General features: G+C 42.5%; 1 protein-coding gene across 6 annotated transcripts in view; it reads right to left on the bottom strand.

Annotated features, from left to right (window-relative positions):
• The window catches only part of SIL1 (SIL1 nucleotide exchange factor), a 269,257-nt gene that overhangs the window by 166,771 nt on the left and 79,822 nt on the right, over window positions 1-22,664 (bottom strand). For all 6 annotated transcript variants that reach the window (XM_081309501.1, XM_081309499.1, XM_081309504.1 and 3 more), the window contains one exon: window positions 16,553-16,691. In XM_081309501.1, the coding sequence (XP_081165627.1) occupies window positions 16,553-16,691 (139 nt within the window). The remainder of the gene's footprint in view (window positions 1-16,552; window positions 16,692-22,664) is intronic.

Below are 22,664 nucleotides of genomic sequence, written 5' to 3'. Positions count from 1 at the left end.
TAGATGCTCAGTAAACATGAAAGGGAAGGAAGAAGTTGTGACAAACTAAGATGACACAGATCCCACTAATGTAATGATATCACCCCACCATCAATCTAGAACTGGGCCCTTTCTCTCCTATCTCTGGGCATCACACAGGCCCACTTGGAGCTTTTATAATAGATATGCTGACTCTGAATCACAGTATTCATCTTTTGCCTTTTTTCTTTCCTTTCTCCTTCTTAAAAGGTGATCTTGCCTTTCAGCTAGATAATGTGTTGCACTGAACCAGTAAACCAGTCAATCTGCAGAGAATCATTGAGAGAATGAATTTGAATAATAAAAGCCAGACAAGGCCATGCCTTGGAGAGAGGCTTGGTGTAGTACCTTCAATTTAGAACCTCATTTCACTGGCTAATGCAGTCATTGGAGACATTAGCCTAATTTTTGCCATGAGAATCCAGCAACACAGCAGTACTAAACATAGGCACAGAGGACCTTGCTAGACTTAGAGACAGAGTGCAGAGAATGAAATTAGCAGCACTGCACTTCTGGTGCAGAGGAAGGCAAATCCTTACTCCCTTCCCCCAAAATCATCATCAACCATGTGTAGAATGAAAAACAGAAATCATGTGGGAGTTGGCACAAACATGAAGCTCAAGGGAAACTAGCACCCAGAAGAGGCTCCCATGAACACTAAGGAACTCCAGGAAAGTGATTTTGAAGGACATTTAATAAATGCAGTCCTATGACAGATCTTGTCATTGCCAAGCCCTGGGAAGCCTGCAGGCTTCAAACAGGTCAGTTAGCTGAGACCAGAAATAGTGAGGAAAGTTCACAAAGGCCAGAATGAAAAAGAGAGGCTCAGCTCCCAACACTTCTATCTCACAGACTGTACTACATACATGCAGTTACTACAGGAGCTTCCCAGTGGCCAGGCTGAAAAGAAGCCACATCTGGTTTGGTCCAGATTTATACTAAGTTTCTCCCTATGTGTTGGTCCCCTTTAGACCAGGACCTTATGGCTCAGGACCTTTAGCTGTGTGGCTCTGTGAAAAGGAAGGTAGTGACAACACACCTAGGGAATAGACTCCTCAGGGGCCTCACAGCTCTCTGGACTGTGCCAGCAGTGGCCCATCATGGCACAGTCTCCCTTGTTAGCCAGGCTGAGGAAGTCACTCCTTCCTCTTGTCCTAACAACTGGGTGGGCCAAAATCTCTCCCACTCTTGCACACGATCACATGTGATTGCTTGCTCTCCCTCATCCACTCCTGTGCTCCCTCAGGTTTCTCATTGCCACCAGTCCTCAAAGTCCCATTCTGCCTTCTGCTCTCTTATTCAGGGTTCTTTTGACTCATCTATGGAAGTAGGTGAGAAGGGGCTAGGGTTGTTGCTCAGTGGTAGAGCACTCACCTAGCATGTGTGAGGCCCTGGGTTCGATCCTCAATACCACATAAAAATTAATTAATTAACTAAATAAATAAATACAGTTATTAAAAAAAGAAAGAAAAAAGGAAATAAGTGAGAAGAAATTAAAGCTTAAGCAAATCTTCATAGACCAAGGCTTTCTAGAACCTAATGTTTCTTTTCCTTCCCCCTTCCTTACCACAGGGCAAAGGCAAGTCCAATGTCATCAGTATCTTACTTTCAATAACATCTCAGCTAGTGCTAGTGAGGCCTTAATGACCTTAATATGCCAACACTGTAATATCAGACATATACATCCAGACCCTGTGAGTAACTGATGAAACTACCAAAATTTTTGGCTGAATGGATTCCCAGGTGGACTATGGTGCTTAAGGTCAAAGCAGTCTACTATCCCCTCACTGTACTTAATACCTTAACACAGTGGTAAGCACAAATACTCAAACAGTCCTTCAACTCTTCCCATGAATCTCCCCATGAAGTCCCTGGGATTCATGAGACTGTCCAACTACTAGAGGTCAACCACTAAAGAGAAGGAAGCATTTCTTGGGAGGGAGAGAAGAGGTAATGAGAAGCCAGACTCCACCCAAGAGGCATACACAATGAGGAGAACAGTGCAGGGATAGGGAGGCAGAACTTGCTCTTTACACATACAGCCTCTGCCAAAATTTACTGGATGGCAGGAATCCTAGATCTGTGGGTGAGGACTGAGTCATGTTATGAATCTCCTTTTTCTAAGCAGCATGTGAAAAACTCCTCCATCTCAGGAAGGGAAGGCGGGGAGGAGGGGTGACATGTGGAGAAGGTGGTGGTCTGCAATTGGAAGCACAAAATTTCATTCTAATGGTAGAACAAGCTTTTCAAATTATAGGGGATTCATTCTGGAAGAAGCTAGACAGGCCAGGGGGGTTAGACTGTGGCTTTGGATGGAGTCAAAATATCACTGCCATGAAACAAAATCATCACAGTGATGATAATTTCCCTGTAAAAAGGAAATCTTGCCATAACCATAAATCAATCCCTCACTGCAATTTTAGAAATCTATCAAAAAAAAAAAAAATCCAGCATTACGAGTAACTCTACATGCTCGCACTAGAAGCATAATTAGGGGAGATTCTGAATGGTGCCCTGAAGCAGGCCATACAAGAACAGGGTAGGCAGGAGTTATATACACTTAGGAAGCTCATTTAGGGAATGGGCTGTGCATAATGCATGCAGGCCCTGGAGTGCAGACACTACCTCCCTGCAGCCTGCTCACAGGCAGACTGCAAGCAGCAACACTAGCAGATGGCTGCCCCAATGGCAATCATACACTCTCCAACAACCTCCTCCTTCTGTCCACACTTTAGCTCAGGATCTGCTCCTACAAGGGGCAGGGAGCACCGGCAGACACTACCCCCAAAGAATAGTGTCTTTCCCTGGGGAAGGTAAACATTTCCATCAGAAGGCAGAAGTCGGCACAGAGCAATTTCTCGTGCCGGGAAAAGGAGTTGCAAACATAAAGTTGCTCATTCAAAAGAGACAGCTGATCTCTGCAAGCTAAGCAGTGCCAAACAGTCTGTAAAGGGTTTGCACATCCATCAACAAAAGTGGCTGTGTGGGGAGAAAGCACGGAAAGCCCACTCAGGGCTCAGAACTCGGGCCTCAGAAGCCCACAACAGGGGACACTCATCTCCCCACTGGGGCTCTAGCCTGAGCAAAGGTGCAGCAAAAGGTTTGATTTCCAGCAGATTCTATTTCCTCTACCTGTGTGCTCCCATGCTCCCAATCCATACCCAAGGTCTGTCCACTTCTAGCTTCTGCCTCCACAAGTTCTCAGGGGTGGTTTATTGTTCGATCTTAAGCCAGACACTTCTTCCTCTCATAACCATTCCCCACATTTCTTTTTAGTCCCATGTAACAAAAAGAGAAATGACAGTTCACTAGTCTTATGCCTAAAATAACCTATAGAGAAATATGTTTATGAACTCCCCTGTAATACAATACATAATTCAAAGCCAAGCCATTTGTCACAGTATTGAGTAATCCATATGGGTCCCAAAGGTCTGACAATAAAATTTGTAAATCAATAGCAAAAAGCAGTATGCCTTAGTCACTGAGTTAAAATACAAAGAACATTCTTTTTAACATTGATTTCTTTTTAACTTAGAAAATATGGGCTTCTGAGGGTAAATCCTTGTAAGGGAGTTATGTGCTACACTGGAAGACTTTATACTTTCCAGACTTGCCCTCCCATACATACATACATAAACACATACACACACACATTCACACACACACAGCTGACTTCAATGCAAAAATAAAAACTCCCAAGACTCACATGCTCCCAATAATGGCTTTCTTCTACAAACCCTGCTATTAGCATGACAGGAATGGTCACATCAGTCATAAGAAAAGCATATGTACCCTTTGTGTTCAAGAAAAGCAAGCAAAATACCTTCTTTGTACAAGAGCAAGGCACTTAAAATAGGAAAGAAAATAATAAATTATTGCAAAGCTGGGTTTGAACTTATTTTTCTTTCTTCTGGATGATCAAACAGTGAGCATAGGAGTATGCACTGCAATCATAAAACATATTGCCATAATGATTGGTGCTTAGATTGAGAGATAAAAAAGACAGAATTTCATTTAAATTCCTAGGAACAGAGACAAGTGCCCTGATCATTCAGTCCTTTAGAGTTCTAATGCCAAATGAATGTCCTCCTCCTCAACTGCTATATGGAATTACTACAGGATCAGACCTGGGGTGTATGTCTACATTATTATTTGATCAATTATCTGCCGAGAGCAGACCTCTCCTCAAGATGCAGCAGGTGTGCAGGGACTGAAAAGGCCACCATCAGGGCCCCTCATTCTGTCATGAGAGGTGAGACCCAGTCAGAGGTCACCTGCTATGCCAAGGCCATGACTACATCCAGGTCAGGTTCTTTTTTACCTTACAGGTCACCTAGACATCCACTTATTTTAATTTTTTATTCTGAAATAAATGTAGACTTGCAAAAATAAGTATAGAGTTCTGATATAACCTTCACCTAGATTCTCCTGATGATAACATCTTACATAACTACAGAACAATTATTAAAATGAAGTAATTAACATTGGTAAAACAGTAGTAACTATATACTTTATTTGAATTTCAATAATTTTTCCACTTTTTTCTGTTCCAGAATCTAATCTAAGATACCACACTGTATTTAGTTGGCACATCTCCTTAGTCTCCACCAATCTGTGATAGTTCCTCAGTCTTTGTCTTTCTTGAGCTGGACATTGTCGAAGAGTATCAGTTGATTATTCTGCAAATTATGTCTCATTTATTGAGACATTATTATGGACCTAACACTGCAGTAAACTCTTCACATTAAAATACCCTCTGAAGTAATTTTTTTTAGTTTCAAATGGACACAATACTTTTAATTTATTTACTTACTTATTTATTTTTATGTGGTGCTGAGGATCAAACCCAGTGTCTCACGCGTGCTAGGCAAGCGCTCTACCACTGAGCCACAACCCCGCCTGAAGTAGATATTATTGCTATGTCCATTTTACAGATAGGCAGATTTGATTAAAACTTAATGGAATTAAGTAACTTGTCTAAGGTTACCTAGCCATAAAAGACACAGTCAAGGGGCTGGGATTGTGGCTCAGCAGTAGAGCTCGTCTAGCACATGCAAGGCCCTGGGTTCGATCCTCAGCACCACATAAAAATAAATAAATAAAATAAAGGTATTGTTTCCAACCACTTCCAAAAAATAAAAAATGTTAAAAAAAAAAAGACACAGTCAAGGTGGGAACCCAGATAGGCTCATTCTACATACCATATAGTCTGCAACTGTAACCAAACATCAAAATACAGTCTTGGCTCTGCCCTCTGGCCATTTGCTGTCTCAAAGACTTGACTCACTGAAGAAAGAGCATTCTAGGCTTTGTTGTTTCGTTTTTTTCCCAAAGGAGACAAAGTTTCCACTTTAATTTCTAAATTCTGCCCATATAACCAGAGACTTCTTCCTCTTGACATGAAGCACAGTTCTGGGCTAAGAACAAAGAAGAGGCCATTGTTCTCCGAGACCTCACTCTGGACTGGTACTAGGCAACAAGGAAAATATATGAGCATGGAGGTATGCTTAACTCAAGAGAACTATTCCAACGCCTTTCTTTGCAAGTATATGAGTATATGGAGGTCACAGAATTTAAAATGGAGGAAAAGAACAACAACAACAAAAAAAACCTCTAGGATTGCTTCTTCTCCATGTCATGCCCAGAAAAAAACTAACAATGGGCAACTCAAGTTGGTACTGCCTCTTTAGTATGAGGTTCTTTGGGCAAACTGTTCCTATAGTATTGGGGAAGAGGTGTCAAGGGACCCAGGAGTGGGAGACAGGCTGGAAAGAACTCCAGCTGCACTCCAGGATTTGTTTTTAATGCTATGACTTTAGATCACTCAGTTCCACAGACTTGATTTTTCCCAAATCCCCTCTCTGGCAATGTTTTTCCTCTTATTCTGACTGATCAGCGAAATACATGGCTCAAAAAATTGGCTTGGAAGTCATTTGTTTGAAGCTAGCAGAATTGAGAAAATATTCCCCTAGCTATACACATCCCCACCTGCCACTTGGCTGCAGGTAGAGGTCTTCATAGCAAGAGAGGAAAGGAAAAAGAAAAAGTAGGCTACAAGGGAAGGGAAAGGAGAGAGGGGCTGACACCGTAGAAATCAGAGAGAGAAAAGAACACTTCATACAGCCTCTATAAAACCAAGACTCTCACTGACATGCATAAGCTGGGTCAGATGAAGTCAATAAATTGATGAAAAAGTTTTAGTTTTCTTTTGACTTCTTATTTCTCTTCACCTTCCAAGGGGCATCTTCCAAACCCAGCATTAAGAGTGATCCTAGGGGCTGGGGTTGAGGTTCTGTGGTAGAGCACATATGAGGCACTGGATTTGATTCTCAGCACCACATAAAAAAACAAATAAGTAAGTAAATAAACAGATTCTGTGTCTATCTACAAGTAAAATTTTAAAAAATTATTTTAAAGTTCAAGAGATTATTTTTTTTTAAAGAGTGATCCTGGTAAATCACACATTTCATCTGGCTGCCCTTATTACTGCTAGGTTTGTAAAAGAAAGAGCTCCTCCCCTTTGAGATTAACCGTGTTACACCTAACTCTAAGGTATCTTCACCTAGCTCTTGTGATTAAACATTGGAAGTTGAAATGCTAATGGTCTTTAGGGAATAATGCCTCAGCCTCTCCATCTTCAGTCTAAAACAAAGAGATCTAAAGCTAGCTAAGAGTCCTCAAATCACACTGTAGCCAGATAACAGTAAGTGGTGCACACCTGTAATCCTAGCTACTGGGAGACTGAGGTAAGAGGATCACAAGTTCAAGGCAAGTCCTGGCAAGTAGTGAGACCCTGTCTCAAAATAAAAAATAAAAACAGTTGGAAATGCAGTTTGGTAAAGCATCCCTGGATTCAATACCAAAAAGAAAACACACACACACACTCTGTGCGCAGACCACTCTAGAAAACCAAAATGGAGCAGCTAGAATAAATGCAACCACTTCCTTAAGGACTATCTTGAACACTCCCTTAAAGAATAAACATAAATCACCTAACATAAAGGGAGTTCCAAAAAGTTCTTTTCTTCCCCACCCAATTCCTAGACTAGAATTCTTGGGTCTTATTCCCTGCAATCATTCTTGGCCACACAATACTAGACAAGCTTTCCTCCTGTATCTAAAAGCCCAACTTGGCAGAAATCAGGAAATGATGGGAGAGAAGTTAACAAAATGATGTTTGTGCAGCATTTAGAGGACTGCTGGAGTGGGGAAAAGGGATATAGCTTTCTTTCTCCACCCCCCAGGCAAAAACAACTATAAAAATACTGTATTACTATTCCATAAAAACTCACCTCTCCCCAGATAAACTAATTACAGCCACAGGTAATCGAATCTGAAAAATTTTTAATCCAAAGAAATGATTCTCCTCTTCCAAACAACTGCATTATACAAACCATAAACAGACTGTTCTGGGAATTTAAAAAAATTAAAATAAAATGCAAGCTTTGTTTGCCTGAATCAACATATTATAAGAAGGCAAGATCAACCACCAATGAATTTATGAACAACAACAAAACAAATCCCCAACATGAACAGAAATATAATCAAGCCAAATAAAGCACAAGTAATGAAAAACTTACAGAGCCTCTGTACACAAAGCCCTGCTTTGTTCTGGTTCTTTTCAGGCCTGTAGAAGATCACTGGCTAGTGGGGTGCCACACCCACCCTGACCTTGGATGTTCCCTGTGTTCAGAAGGGAAGCAGGTTCAAAAGAGCCTCTACAGAGCTCTCCAGCTAACTTTAAAAAAAAAAAAAAAAAAAAAAAAAAAAACAGGCCTTCTTCCTCACAAAGCCCCATAGGCCAGACAGACAAAGGCCTCCTCACCTGACACACAGATAATCCAGTGAGTCCCTGGAATGATCTGCCAATCATTTCTCAGATTCCAGCTATTCCACCATTTACTTGCCCATTATCCAGAGCTCAGATTGCTTGAGAATGTGACTAAACTCCGGGTCCTAATCCACCAAAAAGTCAAATTGTCAGGGTCCTTCCTGATTCTGGTGATGCTGAGTTCTGATCTCTCAGATGTTCAAACACCCAACCACACTGGTTCTTGTTAACACTCCATTTCTCAAATACCCTTTTTCATCACCCAAGGCAAAAAGCCCACCCTCAGCTTTGCTCAGAAAACTGAAGCCCTCTAAAGGACGTACCCTCAATTTCCCTATACATTTCTGCCGTCTTTCAATGTTTACTTCCAGCCTCTGCTTCTAATTTCTAAGGCTAATTCCATCCGTGAGGCCAAGACTTTTTCCATATGTCACCTAAGTAACTTTGCCCCATCAATGAACTCCTCTCTGGGATTTTAAATCTCTCTGTAAACACTTGATTCCCTCCCCTGCTGCCTTCCAACACATTCAAAAGCTCTCTACAAGCAGCATCAGTTACCCTGCCTCTAGGGAGCCTTTCCTTCAAGATCCCCTGTGTTGTCACTGAGCCATACTCCTATCTGGGATTCTTCTCAAACCAAAAACCCCCTCAGTCATTCCTACCATGGTCTCTCCAGCAGCATGCACTATACTTGAAACATGGTAGGAGTTCAACAAATGGAACATGAAGCCAGTTTTTTGATGTGGCTATCTCTGAAATTACCATTTTAGTTCTCTTTTTCTACTTAAAATCAAACTCCTCAAACCCAGGTGTTTACATCATTCTTCATTTCCTCCTCTCCTAGCATAATCCTTGGGTGGACTCAGTGACAGACTGAAAGATTATACTTACTTTGTACCTTTGTATTTACTGGTTTTTCAGCCATCCTTATCTTCTGTCACTCCCTCTAACCAGCACACACACACACACACACACACACACACACACACACGCACGCACACTCTTCCTTCCTACCCTGTCCCAATCTTCCTTCCCTCCTTCTCTAGTCAAATATTATACCCTTTAAGTTACAGATCAATGTCTATCTCAAATGCTCTAACAAAACTAAGAATGTAACAGGCTCTAGAAAAGGACTTTTCACTCCAGCTCCTTAAGAGCTGGTTAGCCCAGGTTAGTCCTAACCTTGGAGATGGTCTGGCCTATCTCAGCTGGCAGGATAAAGCCAATATTAGAGAAAGAAAAGTCAGAGCTACATAGGTTCTCTGAACTAAATTCAAGTTTTGGTTTTGAAGGCCAAGATTGGTTTTGGCAGCTAGTTTTCCATCATCCCTACTAGGTCTAAGTTCTTCATCTCAGCCATTTGGGGAGCTAACATTTGAAAGCTGAGGCTGTGCCACAATGCTAAGTACTATAATCTGAACCTCAGTGAGAACACAAGCAGAGGAATGGGAGGATGAAGGCCTTGGGGTGAGCATTAAGCATACAAATACTTGTTAGAAAGAAGGTAGCCAATAGCTGCTCCCAATACCATCCAAATCCACAGATCGCAAACTGGACACAGACTGTCTCATCCAGGTAATGAAGGCCAAAGCCCAGGTTGATGCTCTGGTGCCAGTGCAGAGCTCAACCAGTCTCACTATGCTCCCAACCTTGCCAACAACTGCATGGAGGGCGCAGGCCTTCCTGCCTGGACCTCTGCCAGCTCTCTCAGGGGCCTATGAGATTTGCCTCCCAAGGGGCAACATTAACCATCCTGGAAGACTAGTGAAGAAACCTCCATTCATAAGGAATAAAGTCTCTTTGAGATGAAGAGATCTAATCTGTCTTCATGGAGCTTTTTGGGAATTTTATATATTCCAGGCCCACTATCCTTTTGTCTCCCAGTACAGCATAATTTGCCAGCCTCAAGAGGCCTGGCATTCATCCCTCCTCCAAGTGATTTCTCCTGACAACCTTGTCAAGAAGCAAAGAAGAGGGCTAGGGATGTAGCTCAGTGGCAAAGCACTTGCCTATCAGGTGTGAGGCACTGATCCTTAGTACCACATTAAAAAATAAATAAATAAATAAAGGCATTTCATCCATCAACAACTACAAAAAATTTTTTAAATAAAGAAGCAAAGAAGATGTTCAGAGTGGAGAATGCATAGCAAAGGGGGATATGGCAGTAATATAGGAGGAGACAGGTCAGAAGTACAGGTAGGAGAGGAACAAATACACTTATCATGGAATCCCCAGAAGACTTGAAAGGCCTCAAACTAGGGAAGGCACTGTGTAGAAGGAGACAGCACAGAAGATAAACTCTGTTGAACATCTCATTCTGAATTGTTGCTGGAGATAGCAATTTGTGTTCAAGAAAGGAGGCAGATCACCACACAAAATTACACTGTTTCCTCTGTCCAGCCTCTGCCCCCACTTTTTTGGTACTGTTTAAGCCAGAGTGAAAGATCATCCAACACAGATCCCTATACCCTTCTTTCAGGCCATTATCTCATGGTGACAGCCAAAAGGTCCAACTGCCCTACTCTGACGAGCCAAAGGAATTCAGGTATTAACTGCCTTTAACATCAACCCTTTCCTACCCACTACTCATACTGTTCATGGGCTACTGGGGGCTTGTATGTAAATCTGTGTGTGAAGGTAGGACAGAAGAGGTCATGCTCCTGAAAACCATTCTGGGAAATGAGACAACTGACATGGATAATCCCCCTAGGCTAGGGGAGGATGGTCAACTGCCTCTCAACCACAGAGCTGGGGGGATAGTAAAAGGTACTAGAAGCTTTGTCTTTTAGTCTCACTTCAATTGCAATGTATGGCATAATAAAAAATATATCTGGTCTTTGTTCCTGGCTTTTAACACAGTGCTTCTAAAATCTATGGAATTTCCTGAGTGAAAAGAGTGTCCTTTGTTCACAACAAGCACCTTCCAACCATACCTCATTATGCTAATGAAGTAGACCTTAGGTGAAGCTTCTAGATAACTTGAGGATAGGGGTGTTCATCAGAAAAATCAACCCAGGATTAGGGCTGGAATTTTAAGCCCTACCTTGACCTCTGGAGAGGACAGGGAGCTGGAGATTGGTTAAATCATCCATGGCCAATGCTTTAATTAATCACTGAAACTTCCATTAAGGCCTCTACACACAGGGCTTCCTGACTCTAGTTGGTCTGAAGGGCTGGTGAATAAACCAAAGTGCTGAAGAGTGGCACACTCAAAGACAGGGCATGAAAGTTCTGCCAGTGGCCCCTATACCCACTCCAATAGCTCACTCTATGCATCTAATCTCCTTGATTATTCCCGAGTTATATTCTTTATTTTTTTTTAAATGGGGGAATGTGAGTATTGTCTTGAACTCTGTGAGACCTTCTAGCAAATTATCAAACCTGAAGAGAGTATTATGGGAATCCTCATTATTATATAAACCATGCAATCAGAAGGACAGCTGGCCTAGGACTTGGAACTGGTATCTGAAACAAGAGCAGTCTTATGGGGCCTAGCCATTGAAGCTGTGGATCTGACACTAATTCCCAATACATAATATCAGAATTGAATTGATTTCTTGGACACCCAGTTGGTGTCAGAGGACTGATGAACGACACAGCCTCTCCAATGCTATAAGGGGCCAAAAGCCCCACAGAGACAGTCCTGCATAGTCAAAGAGACCAGAGTCAGGTGCTTCTTCAGGCAGATGTCCGGGGCCTACAGGAAATCAGGCTTCTCTCTTAAATACTTAAAACCAGAGTAGTTGGTCTACTATAAATGAGGTTTTTAAAATTCAATTCCCTCTTATTGCTCGTGCAGATCTGAAATGATCTGACCAGATGGCTGGTGCTCTATAATTCTTGGATTGCTCTCATCAGTTGTTGATTATTTGATTTTTTTTTCTTTTCCTTTTTTTTCCCTCTCATATGAACATGTTCCTACACAGGCTTCCTGCATGCTTCCATCAAGTGGACTCTTTGTGCTAATGCCAATATTTCGGAGACTCTCACAGCCACCTGGAAGTCAGATAAGGTCAATAAAGAATCCCAGGTTTGAGCCTGGCTACACTCTGAGCCTGCGTGGGGCCAAAATGCAGCATTGGTGAATGACAGGACAAGGGGGACTTTGCCCAGGCTGCATCCTCATCTCCACTTCTCCTCCAAGTCCCCAAGGAAAGAGAGGTAGCAAAGATATATTTTTTAAATTGACAACTACAGCCACTTATTGAATATGTCCTATGTGTCAGGCCCTCTGCAAACAGCTTATACATGTTAACCTTATTTCATTCTCACACAATCTCTATGAAGTAGACATTTTCATCTCTATTTTCAGACGAGGAAATGAAGGTTCAGAGATTCTGAGGAACCTGATCAAGGAGAAAGAGATCAAAAAGAGAACAGCAGGCTGTGCCTGGTGGTGCACACCTGTAATCCAGCATCTTAGGAGGCTGAGACAGGAGAATCACAAGTTCAAGGCCAATCTCAGCAATTTATCAAGGCCCTAAGCAACTTAGTGAGACCCTGTCTTGCAGGGCCCCAATGAGATCTCAGGGATAAACAGAAGGCCCTGCTGGTCTTGCACACCATTCTCTGTGCACTCACCGAACATAAAACACTTCAACCAGGACATCTGAAAATGCTTTCATTGTCTTTTTTTCCACGTCTGTGTATCCTGTGCAAGATAATAAGCTATTAGAGGGAATAGATCATGTCCTTTTTTGCTCCCCAAAAGACAGCATTGCCAAGTGGCTAGTAGTTGGGGCCTACAGTCAAATGACTGGGTCTGAATTCTGACTCTGCCATTTATTAGATGTTTGGCTAACTTATTTCTTCTCTGAAACTCAGTTTTGACTGTAAAAATAAGGATAGTCATAGCATCTGCCCTCAAAGGATGCCTGGCAGAGTCAATGCCCAGTAAATGTAAGCTATTATCTATATCTCTGGCTACAAGTACAATGCCTGGCACAAAAATAGGATTTCAGAAAACATCCAGGAGCAGCAGCCCTGTTGAACCTGGCTGTGATTGGCATTCTGTAACAACAAGTGCACAGGCATAAAGTCCTGGTGATCAGGGGTCCTCAGCCCCAGGACAAATATATGAATTCCCTGCCTAGAGCCAACAGGATTTGCCAGCAAACAGCTTTCCTCTACTTGCTTGTGAACAGATGATGCTGAATTCAGTCAATTGCTTGCTGGGCCTGAGAAGGTGAGGCAGATCCCAAAATAAAACAGAAGAAAGAGACAGGAAAATCACTTCCAGGAATAAGCAACTCTAATGAGAATGCTGACATTCATAAGAGAAGTAGGCAGACTTTGGGAAAGTGACCTGCAGCTACTGTGGCACTATGTGGCTGAGATCCTATTCCCACCTTTCCTAGTGGGAAAGCCCACAAAGTCATGGTTTGCTCCTCTGATGTGCCAGGTTGCAGTAGGCAGTCTGGAAATCTGCCTTCAAATGAGCCCCGCCTAACACCAAAACAGCCCAGGTATCCAGTATCTCTCCCCTGGAGGCCTAGGGAAAACCATGCTACAGTTCTCCCTTCAGAGACCTGAGGGGACAGAAAGTACTGAACTGGTAAACCAAGACGGGGGGTCAGTTACTGTCAATATAAACTTGCTGTTTTCTTAAAAGATCCCCAAAGAGACTTCTAAGCAAGAAATGCTCTGCTAACCCCTTCTGCTCATGCTTAACCTTACTCCCTCATCAAAATCGCTGTTGAAGGAGTACAGAAGGACAGCTCATAGCCATGGAAGTCTCTCCTTCACATCCTAAATTCCCCAGGTAAAGCCACAGGGACAGGAAATTCACATGCTCATGCACTTACACTGGCATCCAATTCCACAGTTGAGTTGAAGGGGTGGTGTGAATGAAGAATTAACCACTGAAAACTAGAAAGCTGTGTACTCAGTGATGCCTTCATGGTAGGAATTGTGCAGAGGGATTTGCATCTCACTCCACATAACAGCCTTTAGCAGGCTGGGTAGGACATTTCCTCCAGGTCAACTAAAGCGCAAAAGGATTCAGGGACTTGCCCAAGATTCCCTAAGTAGCAAAGCTAGGTTTTGAACCTAAGTCACTAAATTATACTGCCTCCCCATTTACCTACCTACCCACCAAAGAAGTTTCCAGGACTGGCTACATTCCTTTTAACCTTTATAAAGCTTGTTAGAAGCTCTCAGAGAGCATTCGAAACAAGGTGAATTAAGATTATACTCCAGTTGAATGAAAGCACTAGCTCTCCACACAATTTCCTAACAGGATACACATAAAACACCTCAATCCTATACTTAAGAATCACTTGTCTGCCTCCACTTTCCTGACCCTTTAGCATAGACTCTGAATCACTCCAAGTCAGACACTGAGACCTGAAAAGGCCTACACTCTCATGAGCCTTGCCTTGAAGCTTAGTGAAAAACATTCTTCCGTGAATGGGGCAGACATGACTGGAACCAGAATTACTTTGTCCTCCAAGCACAGGGCCTCAGTGTACTGAACTGCAAAACACCAACCTTTGGAGCAGCTTCAAGGGAATTTTGTACATAAAAATTTACAAGGAGTTCTTGAGAAACTATAAGCTAGAGGGTGATGTCAATGGGGTATCAATTAAATGTAAAGACTGTGTTCCACTCCAGTTTCTCTGGAAGGTTCTCAAATCCCACAGTCTATCCTTGTCACACAGGTTCTGGGTCTTCCTCCCCAAGGATACATAGATGGTCTTTGCTTTATTTTTTGTATATGGGTTTGTTTGTTTGTTTGGCTTTGCTTGTGACTGAACCCAAGAGCAGCCTATCAGTGAGCTACATCCCAGCCCTTTTCATTTATTATTTTGAGACAGGGTCTCACCAAGTTGCTTAGAGCCTCACTAAATTGCTGAGATTGGCCTTAAACTTGTGATTCTCCTGCCACGTCCTCTCAATTTGCTAGGATTACAGGTATATGCTACTGTGCCCAGCATCCTAGTCCTTTTTTTTTTTTTTTAAGAGAGAGAGAGAGAGAGAGAGAGAGAGAGAGAGAGAATTTTTTTTTAATGTTTATTTTTTAGTTCGGCAGATACAACATCTTTGTATGTGGTACTGAGGATAGAACCCGGGCCGCACGCATGCCAGGCGAGCACGCTACTGCTTGAGCCACAGCCCCAGCCCGCTTTTTAAATTTTTTATTGTAGAACAGCATCTTTACATTGCCCAGGTTGGCTTTGAACTTGTGATCCTCCTGGATCAGCCTTCTGAGTCACTGGGATTACAGGTGATGCCACTGTGCCCAGCTCAGAGTTCTTTAGCTATAAGCAGTAGTCCCATGACCCAAAAGGCTAAGCAAAGGCTTGTGGTCAGAACTATCAACCTTATTCTGTCTGCAGTACTGACCAAGGCCTTGAAGGAAGCTACTGACTCAGCCCAGGAACAAATTGAGTAGAAGTAGGGGGCCACAGAACAGGGGACTCCATCTGCTCTAGGCACTTGCCTGATTAAAAGTGGTATAAGCAATGCCACAAACCAGTGAATACAGCCCACATTTTCCCCTCTACACCCTTAACAGCCTCTCTAGTTTTAGTTTTCAAGGACCAAGGGTATGGAGGGCGGGGGTGACTCAGTTCTCAGGGAAGTTGGGGGAAGGCAGTCAGAAGTTGGATCTGCTGGAACCAATATCTCTATTCCTAAACCTCCCTCTGCCCAACACCATTAGCTCCCACTTGGCTTCTTTGGTGCTTCATCACTCTTCCATGGCAGCAACTACCCGTATGCAAGCCCAGCAGGAATGATATTGCTACGAGAAAGCAGGCTGGCACAGCAAATGCTATCCCTGGCAGCACAGCAGCAATGGGGGCAGTGAGGACATGGTGATGAATATCAGCAAGGAGCTGATGACACTATACTGTGGCCATTGCCAGGGTTTCCCATCTACCTTGCCACAGTGAAGAATGCAAACATCCTACTCCTGAGAATAAATAGTCCCAAGTGTTAACATAGTGTGCTCCAGCCAAGGGCAACAGAGACAGGAAAGGAGAAGTAAGAGGAGAACAGATCTAGGCTCTAGAGTCAATTATAAGACAAGTTATTTAACCTATCTGAGCTTCAATGTTTTCATCAGAAAATTAAGATAATAATAATTCTCATTATTATAAATATTGGACAAGATTATCCACATGAAGCACCTAGCATAGTACCTGAATATGTTAAACATTCCAAAATTGCTAATTATTTTCATTATTAAGCCCTGCACTGAGGCTCATGATAGAGTTAGAAAGTTGTTCCTTCTGAGAATGCCCCATTTAAAAATCAGGCCAGGGCGAACCCATTTTTCTTGGTACAGGTTCTTTTAACAACAGAACACTCCTGCCCCACAATGGTACTCAGGACTCCTCTGTGAACAATATTTCAGCAGCACTGAGCTGAGCAGTGAAGCCCAAAATAGCATTTGCAGAGCAAGGCACATGTCACTGCCTCTGCGGTGCTTCAGAAGTGCAAGAAAAGAAAGTTTTCAATCACTTGCTCAGAAAGCATGGCCACCCACCACCTGCTTTCTTTCCTGGGTAGACAGATGCTGCAAACTCTGTTCTGCAGGAGAAAGAAGATCCCCAACCCCAACAGCAACACTACCACTCTGATGGACCACACTATTCCTTCCTAGCAGTCCAGAAAGTGGCTACTACTGTAGCCCTGCAGGGACAAAGGACATACACAGTTTGAATTCTGAATTCAAGGGGAAAGGACTGAGTCTGGTACCTGGCTGAAGGGCCTGCCAATCCTGGGTCGGGTGAAACACCTCCAGGACCTCAGTGTCCAGATCCTCCTCTGCTTTGGTTTCCTTTCTCTCTGATTCTTTGGTGCTGCTCTTCTCTGAGTTGATCAGTGCAAACTCATTCTGAGAAAAGAAAATACAGGGCATGACTCTCCACACAAGCTGTCAGAAAAGGAGAAAGAAAACAGTCTGCCATGGTACACTCTTCTTCATGCCCTTCTCCCCTTCTCATACACATTTGAACACTTACAATTCTTTTATATATATAAATTTTTAGTTGTAGTTGGACACAATACCTTTATTTTATTATTTATTATTTATTTATTTTTATATGGTGCTGAGGATCGAACCCAAGGCCTTCCACGTGCTAGGTGAGCGCTCTACCACTGAGCCACAACCCCAGCCCCTGAACACTTGCAATTCTTTTTTCAAGGTTAGCCTCAGAACCAGTATGTGTGAGGCACTATGGTTAAATGAACACACATGCTTTCATATGGTATTTCTGCAAATGTACAAGGAGCAACTCCAGAAGATTTCATACAACCTTACAGGGATTAAGGAATATACTAGGGAGAAGGGTTGACAAGTAAGAGCCTTCTACTTTCTATGTGACGTTACTATACTGTTTAATGTTTAAAACTCATATAGATTACATTAACAATAATAAAAAAAAGTACTTATAGCTGGGCATGTGACACACACCTATAATTCTATAAATTTAGGGGACTGAGGTTAATGGACTACAGGCAACTTAGCAAGACCCTGTCTCAAAAACAAATTAAAAGGGCTGGGGATGTAGTTAAGTGGTAGAGAGCTTCAGGGTTCAATTCCTAGTACCACATTTTTTAAAAAAAGCACATTATAAAAGGGAAAACATATAAATGGGTGAGTAGGGACTCAAATGGCTACCTCATATGTACAAAAGCCAGCAACTGAGGCCCAGCTGATTATCAAGCAGCCCAACAGGACACCGCACAAACCTTGGCAATTCCAGGGCAAAAATGACTCCTGTGACATTTTAAACCACGAAAGAAGTGAGAAGGTAAGAATACAGCTGGCCTGAGGGAGTAAGATGCCCCTAAGTTGGAAATTGCTTCCTAAAACTAGCTTCCTTCCACTTCATGGAGAGCATAGAAGAGTAATAAGACGGACTGCATGGAGCACTCCAAGACTTTAGGAGTCAGAGATGCACAGTAAACATCAAATATTATTCATTTTGCTCCATCATGGCCTTCCATCTTTCCTATCCCATTTTGAAACCTCTTCTTGCATAAAAGCAGTAAGGTCTCAGGAAACTGGAAGGAGAGGGTTCCAGAGCTATGGAAAATTGCATTAGGGAGAGCAAGGAGAAACCCATACTAGCACACAGCAAGTCTGTTTCAGCTCCCCTGCTTCCTTTGTCATAACTTTTTCTCCATCTCCCAAATCCTCCCCTGATAAGAAGTATATTTCTTGGAGTCCTACAAAAAGCCTAAGCCTGGGATGAGTACTTCACACAGATCTCATTTTGAACTCTCAACTCCTCTAACACTGTCTGGGAAATGCTATGTGCATGCATCTCTTCTAGTAGTATTCCAGATCCAGAAAGGAACTCCTGCTTTCAACTCCTCTAACACTGTCTGGGAAATGCTATGTTCATGCATCTTTTCTAATAGTGTTCCAGATCCAGAAAGGAACTCCTGCTTACCTGGGTCCCTCAGGGTCTGATATTTAATTAGCTGGCAAAGAAAAGGTTAGGGTGCTAAGGTGTTGATGATGACAATGCACAGCCCTTCCAAGAATTTTCATGTTTAAAAGAAATAAAAGCAGGAAACTAAGATGGCAGAATTTCACAGAAAATATCTTAGGCAAAAAGAGGCCCTCAAATCATTTTACAAATAATGAGGGCACCGATTATAGCACAATGGTTAAGAACTCAAGCTCTGGATCAGATAACACTAAGTCTGAATCCCAGTTTCTTGTAAATCTTTAACTTTCTAACTCTCAGTTTCCACATTTGTAAAGTGGAAATAATAACAATATCTAGCTCATACATTAGATGAAGAAGTACAGTGTAAGCCACCATCCCCGAGTACATGGTAGCCATTACTATTAAGCAATCTAATAGGCAGTCCTAGGTTCCAGGTAAGATGAGTCTGTGCTGTGGCATTCAATAGTAATTACACAATACACCATTCATTCAGGCAGGTCAGTTTGAAATGGTGGTCACCTGTGTAGCCTGGCCCTTGAAACTTCTCCTATCTTTTCAACTTTAAGATTGCACAAAACTAAGCTCAAAAGAAAATTAGGATCAGAAAAGCAGATGTGTTTGTGAGACTAAAGAAATGACAGGTTATCAGAAGGACATGGAGATCAAGGATTCCGACAACCAAGTTTCCTGAGGGCAAGCACTGCATTGGTCTCTTTCATCACTGTATCTCCCAAGCCTAGCGCAGTTTGATGAACAAATGAATGAATAAATGCTCCCTTGCATAGGTGGACATGTATTCTGAACCTTAGAGTACCAAAGTACTTCAGACTTCTAGAGGCAGGCACTAACCCCACATTCTAGAACAAATACTACCTTGTCTAGGTACTCAGCCTCCATCAGAAGCACCAGAAGTACCTGAAATCTAGGTACTCAGCCCCTGCCAGAAGCACTAACCATAGAATTTGAGAACAACAATAAAAATTTACCTCAGAGGTGTGTCAATCAAATACCTCCAGGGAACAGGCAAGAATGGATGTAAATGAGCGAAGTGGGCCAGGTGTAAACAACAGGGAGTGGTGGACTATGAAAACTGCAATTCTCCTACCCTAACTAAGGAAAGCAGCTGCTACCCAGCTGGTTCACCAGTGCCAACAGGCATTCAACTTGAAGAGAAACATAAATTCAGTTTTTATGTGAAATGTTCTCATTTTGAGAACACTAAGAGGGCCAAACTAAACATCTATACTCCAAATTGCACCTTTTGCTTTACTTTATCAATAGCTAACTCCTAGAGGATGTAGCTTTAAGCTAGAAAACAAGTCTCATCATTAAGAGAAGCAGAAAAAGACAAGGTAAATGGTAAAGATGAGAAGATGGCAGGAAACCTTTCAAAATCCAGGTAGACCTAGTTTTCATGCTGATGATGAGAGAAATGAAAGTCTCTTTAAGATTTCACCAACAAAGTTAACAGAGGAGGTTCAAGAAGAGGAGTTAGTTGGGCACAGTGTACACACCTATCATCCCACAATTTAGGATTGCAGGAAGATTGCAACTTTAAGGCCAGCTTTGGCAATTTAGCAAGACCCTTGGCAACTTAGTGAGGCCTGTCTCAAAAATAAAAATTTTAAAAGGGCTAGGGGGCTGGGGTTGTAGCTCAGTGATAGAGCATGTGTGAGGCACTGGGTTCAATTCTCAGCACACCATATAAATGAAATAAATGTCTGTCAACAATTAAAAACATACTTTAAAAGCGGGGGCGGGGGGGGGAACATTAGGACTATAGATCAGTGGCAAAGCATCCTTGGTTCAATCCCTAGTACCAAAAAACAAAAAACAACAACAACTGGAGGTAGGGGTGTTAGAAAGAGACCAATGAGTGTGCCCAGCAAGATAGCTGACAAGAGGTGCCTGGATGCTTTCCTCCAGAACACAGGACCAAAACAAAAAAACAACAGCTGAGCCAGGTGTGATGGCACATCCCTGTAATCCCAGTGGCTTGGGAGATTGAGGCAGGAAGATCGTGAGTTCAGAGCCAGCCTCGAAACTTAGGGAGGCATTAATAAACTCAGAGACCCTGTCTCTAAATAAAATATAGAAAGGGCCTCTCAGAGTCACCAGTTGATGTGTTCACGGAGGACCGAACTAGATTGCAATAAATGCCTCTTTGCTGCTTACCAAATAAATAAATAAAATACAAAAAGAAAAAGGTCCGGGGATGTGGCTCAGTGGTTAAGTGCTCCTGGGTTCAATCCCCAGTACCCGCCCCCCCCCCAAAAAAAAAAAAAAACACTGTTCCACCCGAGTGTTTGAGACACAGCTCTGGAGTAGGGATGTGGGAGAGAAATTGTAGAACACGGAAATACACGATGGCCTTGTAAAGAAAGGAACTAAGCATACAACATCTACTGTTCCATCTCTCAAAATCAACCCTGAATCAAGAAGGACTTTGCTTGGTGAGGAATGGGTAGCCCTCTGTTCAAAGCAATTCCCACTCATACCACAAACATCTGAGGCATATACTATTGGATAAACCAGCAGCCCCCACAAGCACTGAGCAGTGTAGGGGAGCTGCCAGACTAACAAACTGCTCAGGCCAAATTGTGCATTCCCCTACCAAGGTTCCTCTTACACAATGCCATCTTGAGACTCCTCCCATCTGGATTCTGTGAAGCAGCTGGCATCTGCCATCAGCAACTCAAGAAACCCAGCTCTGGAAGCAGCCAAGCATCCCCCAAGAAGTAACCTGGCAGCCAGCACTGAGTGGCTTGGTCTTCTGAGGCCTCTAAGAAGGAGCCAGGAGGCCCAGTTCATCCTGCTGCAGCCCCAAGAAGCAACTAGATGGCCCATTCTTAGAAGCGCGGCCCATTGAGGTCCTAAGAAGCACACAGGCAGCCTGCCCTAATCAGGTGAATCCCAGGCTCTTGAACACACATGGGCACCCTGCCTGGACCCAACGGTAGAGTACAGCCCATGTGCCCAACTACTAGGCATACTGCAACAAGTCTTTTATTTTCCAAATCTTTGGAAAGATAAGTATCTAGGCCTAAGAAGCTCAAAGAACCCCTAATATATCGAATCAAAAAAGAGTCTGTCCATGGCAAACTGTCAAAAGTACAAAACAAGGAGAGAATTCTAAAACCAGTCACACCTTGCATGCACAGGCCCGCCAGAGCAGCTCCATCCCCACAGAACCCACAGGAACTACCAGGCAGCCGCAGCCACACCCACAGCCAAGCACACCCAAAGCCGCCAGCAAACCCATTCCATCTAAGAGAACTTAAGTACAATCCCACAACTGCTGCAGCCTAGGCTACTAAGATACCACATTGATTACACCAACATTGATTACAGCTGAAGGTATCACCAAATTGATTACGGCTGAAGAAGCTATGTGTGCTACAGGGCCCACATGGAACCAAAACCAACACAGCCTATCCAATCAACACCCTAGCACTCACAACCAGGAGAAAGTTTTTTACTGCAAAAGAAACCCTATAAAATTGGTAGAAGCAATTAATCCATCAGATGTACAAATATCAACATGGGAAAACAAGAAACATCAAAAAGCAAGTTAGCATGACACCTCCATAGCCACACAATAATTCTCTAGCAACAGACCATAAAGAAAAGAAAATCAATGAACTGCCTGAAAAAAGAATTCAAAATAATGATTTAAGAAAGCTTAATGAGGGGCTGGGGCTATAGCTCAGTGGCAGGGCGCTTACCTAGCACGTGTGAAACACCGGGTTCAATCCTTAGCACCACATAAAAATAAACAAAATTAAGCCATGCTGTTCATCTACAACTACAAAAAAAAAATTTTTTTTTAAAGAAAGGTTAATGAAACCCAAGAGAACACCGACAAGTCAACCATTAGGAAGGCAATTCATGATATGAAGAATGAGAAATCTGTCACTGAATCAGAGGTCACAAAGAGGGAAGCAGAAACCCTGCAACTAAAAAAAAAAAAAAAGTAAGTAAGTAAAATAAGAAATACAGTTGACAACCTCAATAGCACACTAGCAAACAGAGGAATTTCTGAGCTTGAAGAAGGATTTTTTTGAAATAACCTAGTTATACAAAAAGGAGAATGAATTTTTTAAAAAAAAATTAATGAAGCCTGATACTCATGGGAATACCATTAAGCAAGCAACCATTCATAAGCAGAAAGGTGCAGAAAATCTATTCAATGAAATAATTGCTGAAACTTTCCAAATCTTGGGAAAGATACAGGTATCTAGGTCCAGGAAGTTCAAAGAGCCCCTAACAGAGTCAACCCCAAAAGATCCTATCCATGGCATGGCATGTGAAGCACTGCATTTGATCCTTGGCACCACATATAAATAAATAAAATAAAGGTACTTATCCATTTGCAACTAAAAAATATTTTAAAAAAACAAAGATAG

Source organism: Spermophilus citellus, assembly GCF_964194105.1.
Source record: "Spermophilus citellus genome assembly, chromosome: 1".
Taxonomy (NCBI): domain Eukaryota; kingdom Metazoa; phylum Chordata; class Mammalia; order Rodentia; family Sciuridae; genus Spermophilus; species Spermophilus citellus.
This window is presented reverse-complemented; position numbering and strand designations above follow the sequence as displayed.